This window comes from Caloenas nicobarica, chromosome 25, assembly GCF_036013445.1.
Source record: "Caloenas nicobarica isolate bCalNic1 chromosome 25, bCalNic1.hap1, whole genome shotgun sequence".
NCBI lineage: Eukaryota > Metazoa > Chordata > Aves > Columbiformes > Columbidae > Caloenas > Caloenas nicobarica.
In genome coordinates this window covers 4,245,464-4,264,783 of record NC_088269.1, presented here as the reverse complement: position 1 = coordinate 4,264,783, position 19,320 = coordinate 4,245,464, and the positions used below count along the sequence as shown (strand labels likewise).

The window sequence follows — 19,320 nt, the reverse complement described above, 5'->3', positions numbered from 1 at the left end:
TCTTAAAGAAGTTTTTTTTTTTTTAACTTTTCAAACAACCCTTTTGTTTTCTTAGTTATTAATGAGTTACTTAAAAAATATATAATTTTTTGTATTTATATTAATTTTTATATTTATATATAATTTTTCTGTATTTATATTAATAGTGGGAAAACGTCTGCGTGTTTATACATCAGTAGCGATAAGAAGAACCATTACCCGCAGCCGCCCCCCTCCCGTTCGTGTTTGTCTCTCTCCCCCGGGTCCCATTGGCACCTTGCGGGTCCGTTCCCCGAGGCGGGCGGGCCCGGGAGCAGGTGATCCCCGCCGGGGCGGGGACGAGCCGCTTCCCTCCCTCTTTTTCCTCCCTCCTCGTCCCTCCTTCTCCGCTCGGCGCGGCGGGGGAGGCAGGAAAGTTGGGCGGCTGCCGGGAAGTTTGGGAGCCATGGCGGAGCGGGCCGGGCTCGGCGGGGCGGCGCTGGGCGAGCGGCCGCGCTGAGCCCGGCACAACCGGGCCGGGGGAGCCGCCGCCATGGCCCGCTGGATCCCCACCAAGCGGGAGAAGTACGGGGTCGGTGAGTGCCAGCCCGGACCCCCCGAGCCATGTGCCCCTTCCCTGCGCTCCTGCCTTTGTGTCGCTCCCCCGCCCTGCGGTCCTGACCCCCCCGCAGCCTCCGCTCCCTCCCCGGAGCGCTGCGCTGCGTCCCCGGCTTCTCTGCACCGCGCGTTCATTTGCTTCCCCGTCTAGAATCGTTTCTTTTGCACGCCCTTGAGTCGTTTCTCCTCCACACTCCTTCTTTCCTTCTTTCCTTCTTTCCTTCTTTCCTTCTTTCCTTCTTTCCTTCTTTCCTTCTTTCCTTCTTTCCTTCTTTCCTTCTTTCCTTCTTTCCTTCTTTCCTTCTTTCCTTCTTTCCTTCTTTCCTGTGCTCTCAGCAGCGAGTGTTCACTGTTTGAACCCGGAGGGATGGAGGGATGGATGCAGTGGTGTGTGTGTCCTGCTCGCATCCCGGGAGCTCTGTGTTTCTGCAATCCTGCAAGTTCGGGACCGATGTGTGTAATTTTGCCTCTCCAGCGTGTTTTACAGCGAGGAGTGCACTAGCATAGCAGCGAAAATGAAGATGCGGATAGAAAAAGTGATGATAGGATGAGATGTGAGTGAACTCAGGACTGTGTCTGGCGTCTTTGCAGGGGATGGAAATCTTGATGTAGGGCAAGGAATGGTGAAAACTTGACTGACACCTTGTGCCTTCTGCTGCTTCTTTATGTTTGAAAGGAGATTATTGAATGCTGGCTTGCTTTTCTTGAGGAGGAACATAACTACTGGTGTTGCTGATAAGTTCTGCTTTTCTCGAGTTTGACAAGTTGAAAACCACATAATTTTGAGGTTGCTTGTGAGAATTGGGCAGAGAACAATAGGCAGGAAACCACTAATGACACAAACAACTGATAGTTTGCTTTAATGAAGACTGATCTTCTTTGCCCCTTGTGTTCACTGTGGACTTCCTGATGTGAGAAAAGAATATAATTTCATGCCTGCAAAGTGTTAATTGCTTTGACTTCCACGAGGTTGTTTATTCAAGTTCAGTCCATGGGTTTAAAGGTGAAGAACCTCATTCTGCACAACTTTTTCCGAATTGAAGTAAGTTACTGGATTTCCAAGCGGCTTTGCAGAGAGGCAGCGCGCTGCTTGCAGGACTGTGGCTCAAGCTTCAGAGACACCATACGCAGCACAACCTTATCTAGTTTCTGCTCTGGTAACCAGGAGGGTGTGTATTGTACGCCCTGAACTTTGTTTCTTTCTGTGTAGGTAACAGCCCAGGCTATTTATATGTATTTATATATATGTATGACTTGGTGAGATTACTCTGACCGTCAGGAATTTAAAAACTTTGGTGTTATTATCAAGTAGACTATATAATGCCAGTATGATTGGCTACGCTAGATTACGGTGGGGTTTTTTCAAGCCTAGCTTTGAGCAAGGCACTTCTCCCTCCAGAATGGCCCTGGGCGGTGGGATGAATCAGAGGCACTCCTCTCGTTTTCCTTTTTATTGGCTTCCGGGGAGTTTTTTGTGCTGGCCTGAGCCAGCTGCTGGTTATGACAGCTCCTCTGCCAGAAGGGGCACCGGCCTGTGAGTAAGTGGGGTGGAGGGAAAAGCTGCATTTTCCCTTATGTTACCAAACCGAAAGTGTGCTCATGGGAAGCAGCCCCTTAATTCTGTGTGCTCATACAGCTGTGTGAAAAAGGTACTTGTTTCCCCTGTGTGCAGACACAGGGACCAAACTGACACAGAGTCTCTGATGCTTCAGCTCTTGCATTTAATTTGCAACCGGAACTGATAGGTTTAATCGACAGGCAGCAAACGGAATGATTTTTGCAGTGACTAGCTTTATCAAGCGGTGTTTGATACGTGGCGTTAATGGAATTGTGATTTTGTCAATTTGATGTTTGCAGACTCGCCGGTTTTCTGTCCACAGTTGAGTCCCGTGCTGTGTTCCAGGTACCGGTCCTCATCGGTTTTGTGCTTTGAAGAAGTTGATGAGGATGGAGAGGGAAGTGTGAGCTGGGGCCATTGGTCTGCCTGCTAACCAAGGTGCCCGTTAGTACTAATTATGAAGGTGGTTGTAATGAGGGTAATGCCACTGATTTGTATGATACAGGCCAAAAGATGAGAGCTTTCATTTACTGGTAGCATGGGTAGGTTGATAGCTGTGAAGTTTAAAGATGCAAGTTTGTTCCTTTCAAAAAGAACACACACATTGTGGCTGTTAGTCATCTGTGCTTTGGAAATGAATATAAAGCCACTTGCATTTATTTTAAACACAGCCCTGTAAATCATAACGCAGTCAGAAATTCCGAGAAGTGAGCGATGTGATTCAATGTCAGTTGTCTGATTTTTTTTTTTGCATTTCAGTTCAGGATGGTTTATCTCCTGGATTTTTCTACAGATTTGTTGATCATGCATTCGAGCTGTCCTCAGTTGGTTAAACCTGGAGCCTGCTACCTTTAGCGGGGATAATGCAGGTGGCACATAGGCTGAGTTTGACATGGCAGAGAGTGCGAGATTGGAAACGGTGGCATTTCTAGGGAAGCACATGTGAGAGACAAACGGCTTGCTGCTTCTCACTTGAAATGTATTTTCGACCCAGTAGCAGATGGGATTTTGGAAGCCTCAGCCTTGTAAAGGGACAGAACCGTTCGTGATCATCTGATGGGCAACATCTCGCCTCTTTTAGCACCAGGATCTTCTGGGTCTCACAAAGCTGCTTTGCAACGTGCTTTACCTCTGATTTGGGAAGGAAAGATACTACCCGGTGTATCTTCCTTGAAAGCTCTTCAGTTCTAGGGCCAAACTACATGAAGTGACCCATTCTTGGTCAGGTGCTTCTCTCATAAAACATGTCATTTGCAGAATGCCTTCCATGCAGACTGTTCAGCCAAAAGAGCATGCTTTGAAGGGAAGAGTGCCTGAATGACTCCCCACCATTTTTAACTTTTATTATCTGCTTGGTTTAAAATCAGTAACTTAGCCCATAAGGAATCAATAATGTAATTATTTTCTTTTTCTGCTGGCAGTAACATGGGCTTGCGTTAAGTTCAGCTTAAGTATTCCATTAAAAGCAGCTCGCTCTTTAGCCATCATCTGTTCTTAACGTGCAAGTGTCCTTTGTGGGTTGGAGAAGACCGTATTAATGGTTTCATTACCAAATACGAGTGAATCTGTTCCATTCTGCTCTCAGAACCCTTTTCCTGATCCCTTCCTGCAGACAGGAGCAGCCTGGTGACCCAGCTCAGCACCGATGCTGAAATGAAAAGTGCTGAGTTTTCAGCCAGAATGGTTTCCAGGTGACTGTAATGATGCTTCAGGTGCACACACGCTTTATATGTCACCTTTGTGAACTAACAGGATGTGAAGTGTTTGATGATGATTATGTAGTTTGATCTGTGTATGTACCTGTTGTTCAGACAGTCCACAAAGAAATTATTAACTGGAGTTTTATGGAAAGAGCTCTGCGACGTGAGGTTCGCCATGGGCCATTCACGTACCGCCAAATGCTTCAACCCAGCAACAAACTCGAGGCTTTTCAGCAAAATACTGAAAGCCACAAATTGTGATCGTCGGCTTAGAAAGAGCAAGTGAAAGCTCAAGCAGTGTTTGTTGCCTGCGATCTCTCCAAATTGTTCAATGTATAACTTCAAATACTATTGTGAGCCCACAAAAACTCCACTGGTCAGTGAGGTATTTCAATACATTGTTTGTAACCTTTGTAATCTCTGAGTAAAACCAGAGTCCTGTTTTGTTTAGAAAACGTCTTAAGATACGGGGTTGAAGGGAAGCTAATGAAAGCACTTCAGTCGCTCTGTGGAAAGCGTTTCGATCTGGGTCGTTTTTAAAGGCAAGGAGCTGGGAGGGAAAGGTTGAGAAACTTCTGGGCAGCTTCTATTCCCAAGCTTTCCCGGCCTCTTCACATCCCACTGCAGGATTTCCCATTTTGAGTCTGCAGATACACGGGTGGCTCTTTGAAAGGGGATGGCTCGATTTGACCTTAGCCATATTACCTTGTTTGTTTGTTGATTGGTTGTTTTTTCTTTATTTTAATAGATTTATTTTTTTTGTAAACTGACAGGTAATTACCCCTAATTGGTGGCCTTTTAAACCCATTACATTTTTCCCTGCTGGAGGGACCCACGCAAAGGACTTTCCTTGTCGTGAAGAAGTATTTACTTTGTTGAAATACCATGTGGTGGTTGAGTTACAATCAGCTGCGTCATGTCTTAGGAATGGCAGTAATTTTTCAAATGTAAACCAGTGCCTGCCAGCTACATTTGTGATTTATGTGAGCAGAAATGCAGAGGAGCAGAGAGGAAGAGAGAGCGCTGCAGAATCAGATTTTCTGGCTAATGGTTTGATTTGTGATACCTTCTGATATACTGGGCTATCAGGCCTTGGCTTCATGTTCAAAACTCATACGTCTTGTACAAAGTTGTCTCCAAATACAGTCAGTGATCAAAGGAGTTTCACGGTACTGGTAGTTGTACATCATGTCAAATTAGAGGTACATTCACATTTGTTTCAACTTGCTCCTTGCCTTGGACTTCCCTTCTAAGTGGAACTGAAGCCAACTGTTGTGCGGCAGGTTCCTGACATGGGCTCTAAGAGGGTGGAAGAGCCCATTCCCACTGCAGAAGTGATGATCTTCCTCTCTATCAATAGAAACACTCTACATAAATAACTCATTTTTTTCCCTCTGTTTGCTTCGTTATAAAGCGTCTAAAAATTGTTGTGTTGATGGCAATACTAACAAAACTTTAAGCAGGGAAAAACAAAAACCTTGGCATTGTTGGCAGCCAAAAGTTCTGAATCTTCAGAGTGGTATGCCACACTTTCTTTATTTCTGATTTAGTTCCTCAGTTTTTATTGCCGTGTCTACAGTTTGTTTGATGTGAAAGCCGGCTGTGCTAGTTCTCGCTTCCATAGTCCTTTCTATTTTTTGTTAATCCATATTAGCCCAAGTCTGTCTTCTCTTACTTTTGGTGATTACCACTCGACCCCTTAAGTAATTCCCTGTGAAACTAAGCCTGTGGACTTCAAAGGCATTGCTGACATAAACGAGACTTGTAACCATCCTTTTTCTTATTCTTACTTGGAAAAGCAATATTTCTTGAGGTGTCTTGTGGCTTTCGCTCTTGGGTATCCACCTTGAAACAGCACCAGCAGTCCTGATGTTTATGAACTGTCATAGAATTGATCTTACTAACAATCAGGTTCGTTTCTGGAGGCTCCAAATCCTCTCCTGAGGGATCCAGAACTGCTCCGTGCCTTGCGGAGGTTTGGCTGAGCTGGCTCCTGCTCGTTAGCTCTGGGTCTAATTGCTCAGAGGTGTCGAGGCTGGAAGCACCGGGTTCCACTAGTTCTGGGGGTGCCGGCCAGTTCTGGATTTCACACCGGTCTCTTGCACGTTCTCGTGGTTCTTCTTTTGGCATGAGACTGTATTTGCTGGCACCAATGCAGATGGGAACGGTGGAAATTAAAAACAAAACAATGAAAGTTCACAAACTGAAAAAACTTAATATGATATTGATCAAGAAGCAGTACATGTGGAATAATCCACTTGCGCTTAACTTGACTGGTAAGACATTTCTTTCAATTGGTGCTTCTAGGGGAAAACCATCCTATTTATGCTAGCATATTAAAGACACAGTCACGGCCAAGCTTAAAACTGCCTTAGTCCAAAGTCATAAATGCATTTATCCCCACACTACCAGAATGAAACTATGTTTTCAGGTCTAATGCATTTAACTTATGATTTAATGCCTAAAATACCATAGTGAATTTCGGTGCATTTGCCAGGAAACATGTGCTAATAAAAGTGGAGCATAAATACGAATTACTAAACAGCTTTCTAGGTGGCCAGATCATGATTGCCTTCAAAAACTGCAGATGTTACAGAGTGCGAGTTGGACCAGTTGCTTAAATGATAAAAATGTCTTTTGGGGACAGGTTGTACCTCCTGGGAGGGCTTCCCAGGGACAGAGAGGGGAGCGCTGGGTAAAGGATGAATTGTCCCGGCAGCCTCTTGAAGCTTTGACCATGTCTTACATAGTCAGATTTTTGGAGGTGTTGCCCCGATAAAAGTGAACTTCATTGTGAAAAGTGCTGAATCTGGGCAAAAAGTTCATCGAGATACAACGGAGATAATAATAGTTTTCTGCTCTTGGGAAAGCTTGGTACTTTGATCTTCCATAATAATTAAACAGTTCATAACTCCAGCTCTGAAGTTCCAATACTGTTTCAGAATGTCACGGGCAAATAGTGGCCAATTAGTTCTGAAAGAATGCTTTTTTTTTTTTTTTCTCTATTTGCTTTTAAATGCAAGAGCAACTAGCTTAAATATTAGAGACCTGATTCTTGCAGCACTTCCATTCTCATTGCACTGACAATGTGGGGACTTCAAGATGCAGAGATGGAGCTCAATGTGAAGTAGCTCTAGAAAATGAAGGGAAGGCTGCAGCGTGCGGTACCCGCTTCCAAATTCTTTATCTCCTTGCATCTTGTCCAGTTTAATTAAAACTAATCTGCTGCAAATTTGGGGCTAGCTTGTTCTTCATTCTTGACAACAGAGAGATCAATATACTTGTTTGGCTTTTTGAATTTTTTTCCTTCCCAAGTATGACCCTGAGTTCCCAGCCAAGATCTCCTGTTCCTCATTTCAACACTGTTCCCCTGTTTGCTTGTTACCCAAGATAGGAGGCAAGATAAAAAATGCTCTGGAATTAAAGGTCTCTGGAAATGTGAAACTGGCTGGCTGGCTGTGCAATGCCAGTTCTCTGACTGGCGCTTGTGTCATTTTGCAAACACGAATCAATGAAACCACAGGCATCCATTATGGGAGAGGAATCTGCTCCGAAGCCCGTGTTGAAGAGGAAGGACTGAAGGTGCAGAGGCCGGTTGAAATCCCTACGGTTGCGTATGTTAGAAATTCTCCTTGTGTAAGCCCTGTCAGCGTGAGTTAGCTCAAGTGCTGGTTTCTATAGAGGTGGTAAAGAGTTTTTTAGCAGCATATCCCAAGTTTGTCAAAATGCAGTGGGCCAAGCCACGCTGAATTCTTCTCATGCAAACAGTGGGAGAGCTTGTCTGGCTCGTCCTGCACACGGATGGAGCGGGGAAGGTGTTGGAGGCTTGAGAACCCTTGTATAAAAATTCATGGCTGTAATTCCGTTGGGCGACGTTTGCAGCTGGTGCAATGGAGTCCCTCAGCTTGAGCTCGGCGTGGATGCGTGTAGGTGTGGTGGTGGCAAGAGACAGCGCTGAAGTTTTAACTGGAGTGAACTCTGTGGTGAAGACTGGCCTGTAGGCATCTTGGACTCCCTGCTCAAGCATTTGACTCATTGAGCTCCTCTCATCTCCACCCTCGCTCCCTCTGCAAGTAACGCATACAGCAAAACTCATTAGTTAGTAACACAGTTCTGTACAGTAGTATTTCCAAGTTTTCTTTTCGCTTCCTTTGATGTTTCGCCCAGTAAGAACTAGGACAGTAATTTAAAGCCAGTGGCAAATTCACTTAATTCTTTTGAAAGTGCCACACACTTTCAAGTTGGGAATTAGCTGAGTAGTGCGATTTATCAAGTGACGGTTTTGGTTGCCTTTTTGCTTTTACAAATCTGCTTGAAAATTTCATTGCAAAAGTTACTCTTGTACTTAATGTATCCAAACACAAGTTGCAGGTTTGCAGGCTTGGAAGAATAAAAGGTGGTTACAGACAGACTTAGTATAATTTAGTTGCAATTGTATGTACTGTAAATGAGCATCTGTTTCTTCACAGGCCATAAAATGGAAACATTTGAAATCAGAGGTTACTTTTGTGAAAACTGGATTTCAAACCTCTAGTAGGTATATGCAGTTGTTAAAATTGGCATGTAGGTACCACAGTACTCAGGAGACTATAGTACGAACCCCTTCTTTTGTAGAGTACAACCCAAAGAGGATTTATGTGCCCATTCTTTTCCAAGTCTATTTCTCCAAAATGCACAATATAAATGCATAATATTTTTTTAAGTTTATTGAATTCCCGTGTATTCAGGCCAACCTGAATACAAACCAGACTCTGGTTCAGCTAAAGCCAATGTCAAAACTATTGATTTCTGTGGTCGTATGATAGTTCGAAACAGTGTTATGAGGTTAGAATGATTGCTCTAAAGGACAAGACGATGCGTTAATATATTTTCAGGAGAATACTAACCATTCAGGCTAGATGTTACTCAGATTTCAAAGAGGCAAAATAAACCTGCAGGGCTTGGAAGATATGCACCTTACAATAATATCAAGCACCCTCTAACCTAATAAGATCTATAAGGTGCCTGTCATTATGGTATCTGGTTCTTGCAGCCTCGGCAGTAGATGAAAAGGAGCAGTCTCGTCTTGTGTCCTGCATGTTGAGAAGGTCACCGTGTCACAGTGAAAGCACTTGAATGTGTATCTTGCTAAATGAAGCAATTAAACAGACTAGGTAGGTGTGTTTTGTGAAATTAGGATTGGTAAACGATGCAGCTTTGATAGCGCCAGGATCTGAGGTTTCTCTGTAGTGCAGTAGTAACAACAATATTGGTGACTGCCGCTGCACCTTTCCTGCAGGAGCCAGCTCTGTACTGCTCAGAATTAATCAGAAAACAGGAGTGGCAATGCACTGTCATTGGCTTCTTTTCTTCTCTGTCAACTGAAGGAAGGTTTGCTCGATGAAAGTGCACGATCTTCCAGGAACCATTAAATCAAGAACCACCTTCCAGTGTGTCGTCATCTTTTTGCACTTGGAAGCTGCTTTTGGCACGTGAGTTCCGCGCTGGGTACTCCTGCATCTGTTCATCCCCCTCGAACACTGACTTGCTATTACACGTAGTTTAGTTTGAACCAGCCAGACCTGAAGCAGATGGAAGCCTTAAATGTGTTTTACACTGTGGCTAACGCTTTGTTATTTTATCTTCCCTTTTTCTCTTTCAATGCTGGTAGGTGAGCACCGTTCTCTCCGCCTGCAGGGAGCAGATGGGGCTGGTGATGCACTGAAAACAAAAACCAAGGGCGTTCCTCTCAACCACAGCCAGACAACCTTCCATGGTTGTTGCAGAAAGATGTGTCAAGGCAACCTGGTAAAAGTTTGCAGAAGTGTGGATCTTCAAGAGAGGAAGCTAGGCAATTTTCTTTTTCCATCTGTGTATCTGCAAAAGGGAACATTTTGTGAGGTTCCAAGGAGAGTAGAATTGCAAGTCTAGGTTTCTTGTTGTTTCTCATTTTTATCAAGCACTGAATTAAGCTCGGTGTAGTATATTCAGGAGCAGGTTGGCTCTTACACTGCTAGTACTGATTTATTCCTCCATTGGCTCCCTCTTACTCCAGACATAAACTGAGACAGCTAATGTAGATTTATTATTTTCACTCGAAAGGGCCCTTAGGGATTTTAAGCTCAGATAAATAATTAAAGAAAGTAGAAAGCCTAGTGAAGAAAATTAAACAGCTAACAATTTATGTATGTGTTACCTGTATGTAAAATATGAATATAACGGAGGGTTTCTGTGCAGTTTGGATCACAGAAGCAGCTGCACTTTGGCTGTTTCTACCCCGAGCACAGTTAGAGAGAGATGAAACGCCTGATGCTGTGGTGACATTATTACTGGTGTCCAAATCGGTGTATCTTTGGGATGTGTATCTCTGTCCTGTATTGCAGTATAGATGCACTCTGAGAACAGAATCTCCTTTATTTTCATACAGCTACTGTGGTATAAACACTTAGCAATAAATATTTGAGGGGGAAATGACTAATGGGAATTCTGCAGAGATGAAAAGATGGAGATTATTTCGTTTTCCTTTATAATCGGTCTGTCTCACGCTTCGGCAGTTCTGAATCATCTCAGTTTGCCTGATCTGAATCTACCGAGAAGCTCTAATTAAAATACACGGGCTAATTTGTCACTGGGTCTGCCACTTGCTCCAGAGCATTGTTGTGGAACTGACTGTGGTTTTAGTCTGTAGAGTTTAAAGCCATAAGAGACCATGAGGTGATCTGGCTGGATCCTTGCGAAGCCATCCGTATTCCCATGGGCTGAGGTTGGGAAGTTGTTTTTTTTCTAAAGCAGTTCAGGCTTTAAGAGATTAACCCGTTGATCCTAAAATCTGATCCCGTCTACAATGGAGAGACGGGAATATCTAAATTTGATGGCATGACTGAAAGAGAAAATCTTCCCCAGTCCCAAATTGGGAAATCAGTTTGATTTAGACTGTTTGTGCGGGACACAAGGATGAGTAAAAGTCCTTCCAAGTGTATTCCTGTGGTCAGCCTGAAACAATAAGTACACAAGATGTTCAGGGTCCACCTCTAGCTCATTAGATGTTTGACTCTGAAGTCTAACGATGGCTGGTAATTAAAGCATTTCCATCCATGCAGTCCTGTTATTCTGGATTATTAGCATTCAAAATGCTAAGCCGTCACTTGGAACTTCGTAGAATTGAGACTGAATGTCAGCATCAACCAATTCAGGAGCAGTAATATTTTTCATAACAATGAGTTAATGTACGTGTTTCACACTGTTGAACCATGACTTACTTTTTTTTTTGAAGTAGTCTGACATATAAATCTTAATTATGCTATTCTCAATTTTTCAGACACAAATTCCTGGGAAGTTACAAGAACGTTTTTGCTCAAACATCAAAAAGCCTTTGTTCCTATTAAGAATTAATTCCTTGGGCAGTTCCTTGTTTTTTAAATAAAGCCACTGTATTTTTGGTTATATCTTGGCAACAGATAGCATACCAGGCTTCTCCAAATGGGGTTGTCCGACATAAATGCCATTTCTTAACACAGGGCTGTTGCAGCGTAAAAGCACATACTTCTGTTTCCGTACAATAGTTTTTGACTCTTGAAAGATGTAATGAGCTGAAGTCTGGTTATTTCAGCAGTGCTGAATGTGATCCTTTGTTCTGAGGCAGCAAGCACAGCCCTCTCCCATCAGATAGTGACCAGCGCAGGATTCGCAGGAGTGGGACATGGCATTTGGAAGCAGTTATCGTGTCCTCGGAATGGGCGGAGGGCTGGTTATTTCGAGCTGAGTTGGAGATAACGGATTTGCAGCGACTGTGTTTTCCAGGCCAACAGCTCACATATCATATGCATTTAAATAAGTTGTTGGGGAAAGTTTTCTATTTCATTCTGCCATGAATTACACACAGAATAATGTGTGACAGCTTCTGCCGCATTCACTTGCGTTTCGGACATTTTAGCTGAGCTTCCCTTTTAGAACAGTCTTGAAAATGAGTTATGGTCTGGTTAGAATGGGTCCAGGAATTAATATTTGTTTTTCATCTTTTACTATGCTGCAGACGAACAGCGCGACACGCAGGTTTTCTGTCCTCGGTTTCTCTACGTGCAAAAGAAGCAACTGCTGCCTGTCTGTGCATCGGTGGTGGCAGACACTGCGTTAGTGCCCGAGATCACTTGTCCAGATGTGCAACGCATCTTTAAAGAGCAGCCAGATGTGCTTGTGGCATCAGAGCTGCCTGCACCATCACCTTCCTTCCAAATGAATGTTGTTGGTAGGCACAGGAGAGAAAAGCCCGACATGGAAACACACCCAAACTCCCTCTGGTTTCACTGAGAGCTCGGTGAGGCTCAACGAGTTGCCGACAAACCTCTTGCAAATTAAGGCTTCTCCCAGGGCTCCTGGACGAAGTGAAGCTTTGTGGGTTTTCAAAGTGTGTTTCGGTGTTTTGTTTTAATATAGTTGTGCTTCTTCTCATTATCATGCATGACATTGAGGCTTCGCCCTGTTTTAAGTGCCGCCGCTGGGTGTCTCACTGATCAGGAATGTGCGCTGTGATTAATCATCTGTCTTCGTACAACTAGAGGGAGTGACATAACTAAGCTCTTCCCATCACAATAGTGCTGTGTGCCAGCCCACACCAAACTCTGCCTTCTCAGGAAGTCCCAGCTCTCTGTCAGCTGTTAGTCAGGGCCTTGGAAAGCCCAGACTATCGCAGGTTCCTTTGCTGTTCCTGCCGTCCTTGTCTCTGCTGATGACTTGCATGATGCTTCAGAACATAGCGTGTATCCCCGACATGCAGTGTGCACGCCCCGTTGTGCAATGTCTTTGGACTTCCGTCCCGATCCATTTTGAGGAATCACCTTCTGCCCTGAAGCATGAAAATTGCTTCTCCTTATCTTCACCTACATTGCTCTGGCTGCTGTCATCGGTCACAAAGTTATCTGTTGCCCTTTTGAAACCAGCCCTGGTGTTGACTTCTCTGACCTTCCCTCTTAATGAATTCCATAGACTGTTTTAAAAACATTTCTTAAACTTTCCACTAGTCAAAGTAGAGGACTGTAAATTAAATAATATGATACATTGCTTCTAGTTATGCTCAAAGAATATGATCATTAAAACAAGCCCAGTATCTCCTCCTTATGGATCATGTTTTCCACCCCTGCCTCTTTATTTAGATTAAATTTGCTAAACTTCAGTGCTGCTTTTTGTTCAGATGAGAAGAGGAACAAGATCACCATTCTAAAGTGAATTTCAAAGGACAAAATCTCAACTGAAGTTTAACTTGCAGCAAAAAGACAACTTGAGATATTCCTGCAAATCTGGGGACAAAAGTCTGCATTTTTTTTTTTTCCTTCTTCCTTTCTTACTGCTCTATCAGGATTTTATATGGAGGATTTTTATTTTTTCATCCCATGACCATGTTTGTTATGCGAAGCTCCCGTTCTCTTTCAAGTCTGATCGAGGTCAGATTAAATACACACAATGCGAATAGGCTCAGCAGTTCAAATAACTGCAGATGGGCTATTTCGAACAGGACTGACTTCAAGCAGCAGGAAGCATCAGTTCCAAACAGTAAAGCTCCCAGGGAAAATATGCCAACAATTTGTCTTTTATAACCTTGCGCATAAACCATTGGGTAGGAGATTGTATATACAGTGACCCTCTGTTCTTGTTTAATTCAGTCTAGCAAAGCAAGATACTGCAAATCGTGGGCTTTTTTGATGCACAGTGGCAGAATCATGTTGCTTTGGCTTGTCGGTGCTGCACACTGGGATCTGAAACCCTTCTGGTAAAGCGGGGAAGGGAACGGCGATGTTTAGTTCTCTCTCTTGTGGCCGTTGTGATCTTTGAGGGAACTGCAGTGTTTAGTTCTTCCTCTTCTTGTGGCTGTTGCGCTCTCTGGTTTTGAATTAACTGTGTTCTCAAAAGAAAGGCTTGTCTGGTGCCCACCCACCTTTCTGTTAGACGCTTGCTGCTTTTGTCTGAAGCTGAAGCAGCAATTTATGGAAAAATCCAGCCTGGTATTCATATAATGTCTGTTTGTCCCAAAGGAACCCAAGGCATCTAGAAGTTGTACATAGGAATCGCTATGCGGATAAGCACACGCGCTGCTTCTAAACAGTTTCTCATGGAGAAACGGGAATCCCAAGCAGTGTTTTAAGACAGAAAATGAGGCAGTTGGTCCAGCTGTAACCACAGGAGGAAACTCCAGTAGGCAGGATATAATCAGCCAAGACAGAAATGGGCTGAGACCCTCTGCTTTAAATCTTGACAGTGCTGTCAGATTATTAATGTCCATAGACATCGGGCACTGCGCTTTTATGCTGGCCTCTGCAAACCCTTGCAGAATTATTTTCTATATCTGGCAGAAAGATTTCTTTTTAGCTGAATCACACACAGTATTAACCAGTTTTTCCGTCAATTTATGATCTCAGCGTCTGTCAATACAAGGTAGTTCTTAATGGGTTACTCTGATCTACTCCTGTGTAGGTTCATGTTTGTCTTTGGTCATCAACATTATCCAAATTTTTCTGCAAAAATGTTGATGGGATTTTTACTTTTGGGCTTATTCTGGGGCCTTTAAGGTGTCTAAACTGAATATCCAGATCACCAGTCTTGTGTGGAGGGAGAGGAAACTGGATGTCGAAGCAACCAGTGCCCAAGGAGCAAAAGTCCGGTCGCATTCCTGTAACCCTCTGGAAACCAGTGGAGTAGATTCAAGACATTCTGGCTGTGCAGCCCTGACGTGCTGGGAGGCGTGAATTTTACGCTGTAAAATACGTATCTGTTTGTGACCGGGGTCCGTTTCAGATATTGCAGGGAGTTCACATCGCTCGCCTACTGCTGGTGGATTATTTATAGTGACAATATTTTAAAGAAAACTAGCGTATGTGAGATAATTTCCGCTGTGGTAAGCCACAGTCATTCGTTTGTGCTGGACCCTCACCAGGAGGCAATATACCTCGTCCCGACGGAAATGATGGGCATTCGATGTGAATTTCCTGACACGGGAGCTCCATTTTTTATTTATTTGCTTGTATTTCAGAGAGAGTTCTCCAAATACAGACCCTCTGAAGAATTTTCCCAAAGCCCCCTGAAAATGTTTGCGTGATTTATTTGCCTTTGTTACAAAAATAAACGTTGTGCTTGCTTCCCTAATACATTTCCTTGGGGAACAGATTTGGAGAATTAAATACGACACTTAACATGTGTGAGAAGATCGCGTTGCTGCATTTAAGATGAGATTTGTACTTAAACCAGTGTTTCAAATAAATAAGGTCATGTCATTTTGCTAGAGGGAGTGGTCTGTTCTGATTTGGCTGATCAATTCGTTGCACCACAGCGAAGCATTTTCCTGATTGCTTTATGGTTTTTTTTTTTTTACTTGTGTTTGTTTGAAAGCAAATTCAAATTAAACTTTCTCGAGGCAGTTGAGAAGCATGGGCTTCTGGACTTAATCCTATTCCCACTGGAAATCCGATCAGCATTCAGATTAGCTTTGTCTTTGGTGGGGGTTAAATTTGCAGAGAATCTCAAGTTTTCGTGCTAATATTGCTGCTTGTCTGGAAAGAGCTTTTAGTGGCAAATAGTCTGAGTCGTTTAATACAGAATAGTGGCATTTTTTTCTTACGACATCCAATTTATGTTTTGATGGTGCTTGTGAGTGCTGCATTGCAGTCAGTCCTCTGAAACACTAATAAAAAATGACAATTCCCTAATTGGTCCATAACCTCTGCCTGGGCAGGTTGTCAGTAAAGCGGGAAGATGCAGATTCTTAATATAGTGTCACAAATCCACGTTCTTAGATGTAAATGACAAACTCTGTTAAGCATGATGTGTTTTCCTTTCAGGAACTGATGATAGAATCTGGAAATACATATGCTACATACTTTTCCAATGTATTATATACACAGGATAGCTTTGTAACTTCATAGTGTTTTTTCAAAATCATATTCTACCTTTGACAGGTGCCGGGATACCAGATTTCAAAATCTGATTATCTTCCAGCCTTCATGATTGTGTTTTTCACCTCTCTTTTCTCTCTCTTTCAGCAATCTACAATTACGATGCTGCCCGAGATGTGGAGCTCTCCTTGCAAGTTGGCGACACTGTTCACATTTTGGAGATGTATGAAGGTAGGTTGCAAATCCCTTCCAAGTACTTCGCGGTCATTTTTGAAAGTAACAAACAGTAACAAATCAAGAGGGTTTTTTTTTTATTTAAATAACACAAATTTCAGATCCAGATTTTCAACTTCTGATATGCACAAAAGTGCGAAGCTTACTGTGTAGTGTTTGCTCGGTGCACTTGACTTTTAAAAAGGTACGACAAATACAGAAGCGGCGATTGTATCCACGCTGTTCCTGGCAGGGGTTTGCCAAGGTAAGATTTCACTAACGCTGCAGGAGAAAGAAACGCTCCTGGCTGTTCATTCCTGTATTCACACCACACCTGTTTACTTTGGCTCCTCCTGTGCCAGGCCAAGCACAGGTACAGTCATGTGATGAACCGATCCAGCTGGAAAATGAGCATCATTTGGAAAAAAAAAAAGTAGCTTTTAACCTGAATTAGTTCTTTGATCCGAGACAGCAGAGGCAGCAGATGAAAGAAAAGGAGAGGGCAGGTCTAATTGTTTCAAAAGTAATGTTGGTTTAAGCTGTAATATCACGAACTGGCGTGATGTGTTTTAAAAAGCCTCCAGTTACGGAGCTTCCGTGCCCTTTTTAGGTTGTTTCTCCCAGTACTTTATTGGGAAGTTTTTCATAACATGTACCTTAATATAAAACGTGTTACAGAAAGGAAAACAAAATTCCTGTTTGAAAAAAGATGAAAATTACACTTGTGCGTTTCATATCTGATTGTTAAACTAGACTGTTCAATGAAGATTTCAATATTAGGAGTGGAACACAGCCATTTAATTATTTTAAAGAATGTACAAGTCACCACTTCATTTGGAAGGCTCTCCAAAATCTAAATAGTCTTTCCGAAATAGAAATTCAATCATTTTTACCAGCAGCACCAGCTTGAAAAGGACTTGGTGTACAAATGCTCTTTAGTATCTCTGCTGGGAACCCCAAGCTGCTTGTCTGGCAATTAGTTCTCAGCCAATTGTTCTCTTTCCACTTCATTTTGACCTTGACATCTACATGTCAAAGCAGATTAGGTTGCTGTGTGTTTTTACACTGATATTTGTGATAGTGGTGAGTACGTTTGGCGGGGGAAGAGAGAGAGGAAGAAATGGGAAAAAAAACCTTGTGTAGTAGTACGAATTTATGAACTGGTTTTGCAAAAAGACACAATGGAGAGGGAGCGTCAGGGATGAAAATTGCCCAGACGAAGAGGATGCATCTTGCACTTCCCAAAAATGTTGAGGTATTTATTTCTTTTTTTTTTTTAAAGCAGCATCATTATTGCAGTACATGTAAATACTTTTCCTGGAAAGACCAGCCAAAAATTTAGGCCAGGCATTTGTGAATCTAAAGGAAAAGCTGCAGGTTTTCTCTGAGATGGCAACTCTGCTGTGGGTCTGTTTTTATTTCCCATAAATTAATCTTAAAAACCAAATTCTGATATTCTGTCTGCTTGGGAGGAAATTCATGTGTCTTATTGTATCTATTTTTCTTTCTTTTGGGACGTCAGTTTTCAGCTTTGTTTCCAGACACCCCGTGGGTTGTGTTTTGGAGAACTAGTGTTCTCACAAAAAGCTTTTTCTGTTTTGTCTCATGCTAATGCTGTATACTTCCAAGTACAACTCCGGTCTGATAAAAGTGGGGGTTTTGTTCCACTAATCGCTGTTCTTATCTGGATACGCAAGTCTCAATTTGGAAAAAGGTTCCGTTTAACCAGGGCGTTTGCTTTGCAAGAAGAAAGGCGCAGAGGTGCCTTGTGAAGTGTCAGTTTGAGTTATCCCTGCAGCTCCTGGCTGAGGACGTTTCTCGGGCTATCCATAACAATCTTTAGGGAATTAAGGGGGAGTTTTTCGGGATGGTCCAGGGGCTGTCACGTAATGCTAAGAGCCGTTTGGAAAATCTTGCTCCTTGCTCTTGTAAGGATGCACCGGAGTATTTTCTGTGAGTTACCAGAAGGTTCTCTTGGCTGTTGCACCACGGTTTGCTCTGTCAGTCACCTCGAACGTGCCTCCTTTTCCTCCTGGTTGGGGTCAGCAGGTGCTGGTTCCCCAGCCGTATTCAATGAAGGGCTCTCTGTATCACACACTCGAAAGCTCTTTGTATTCTGCATCTGGGTTTTGGCTGGCTCCGCTCTGTCTGCAAGAGCTGGAGCGCACAGTTTGTTCCTCGCGAGTGAGGCAGCAAGGCTGAAGCTTGCACTGGGTTTTGACGTTAACAATAAAAGTTATCTGACCCTCAACTGGCTGAATAGCTTGGAGGCATAACACTGATACAGCTGAGACACTGGGGAGGTGTGCGAGAAGCAAAGAGCAATGAAGCGAATTAAAGTGCAAGCCAGAAGGTGTGGATGCAGCTCGCAGTGCGTGTCTCTGTACCACGCAGACTTCAAATTTTATGTGGTTTTGCGCAGATCGTAGCATCCGGCAAATTCCTAAGGTGCAGTTCCTGCAGTCCTGCTGTTGTACTGCCTTCGCAATGAGAGAAAGCACCTTTAAATTGCTAAATCCCCACTCATTTACGTTGATGCATCCCATCAGGAGTTAGGCGCCTGTTGCAGAGGCTGGGAGTCCTTGGCAAGTTGGCTGGATTTGGGCTGAGGCTCCGGCATCGCGCTTTTGTTGGTAAAGCTTTCCATTCCCATGCTCTAAACAGATGCTTTGCCTAATGTTTTATAAGTCCCGGTTGCAACTACACACTTGGGCTTGGATTGTGGGCGAGACCGATTTTAAATAACCTTTGATATCTCTTAGTTGGGCTTCAAGCAGGCTTTGAAACAGCATGGTGTTTTCATTACACATGAAGACCTGCAGGATAGCGGTTTTGTTAGACTTCCTTTTAAAACGAATAGCCATACACCCTGTGCAAAACATGGTCTTGTTACTTTAGGTGTTTTGGTCATAATACACTCTTGTGAACAGCAAAGCAAGGTATTGTTTGTCCTCCTTTCTCTAGCTGTCTAGTTGCGTGAAGTCTTTGTACAAAATCCCTTTTTCCACTTGATAATAAGATAAGCAGTGCTTATCCTGTTGTTTGCCAAAGATTGTCAAGACTGGGCATATGCTGCAAAATCCAAGAAAAGAAGGAAACTTGCTCTGTCCAGTAGTTCGAAAGCTGCTTCAGTGCAGGATTTACTGACTCTCTGGGAGTCTGTCCTTGAGTACTGAGCTGGGGAGGATACATTTCAGGTTGGGGGAATATTTTCTAATCTGCAGTATATGTTATTATTGCATGTGAGCTGTGGGAACTGGCTGAATTGCGGGCAGAAGGAATTTGTGCCCACAGCCTGGGATTATGACCAGTTTCTCCTCCTGATGAAAAGATACTTGCATTGAATTTGTTCCTGGTTTGTCTCTTCTCTCTCCTCTGGCCACTGTAGGTAAATGAAGCAATCCCTTGTTTTATT

The 19,320-nt window shown here is 43.2% G+C and overlaps 1 protein-coding gene across 1 annotated transcript in view; it reads left to right on the top strand.

Moving 5' to 3' along the window:
- Positions 1 to 503: 503 nt before the first annotated feature.
- The window catches only part of DOCK5 (dedicator of cytokinesis 5), a 68,206-nt gene continuing 49,389 nt past the window's right edge, over positions 504 to 19,320 (top strand). The window contains exons 1-2 of the mRNA XM_065651815.1: positions 504 to 554; positions 15,840 to 15,923. Of these exons, the coding sequence (XP_065507887.1) occupies positions 512 to 554; positions 15,840 to 15,923 (127 nt within the window). The 5' untranslated portion in view covers positions 504 to 511. The remainder of the gene's footprint in view (positions 555 to 15,839; positions 15,924 to 19,320) is intronic.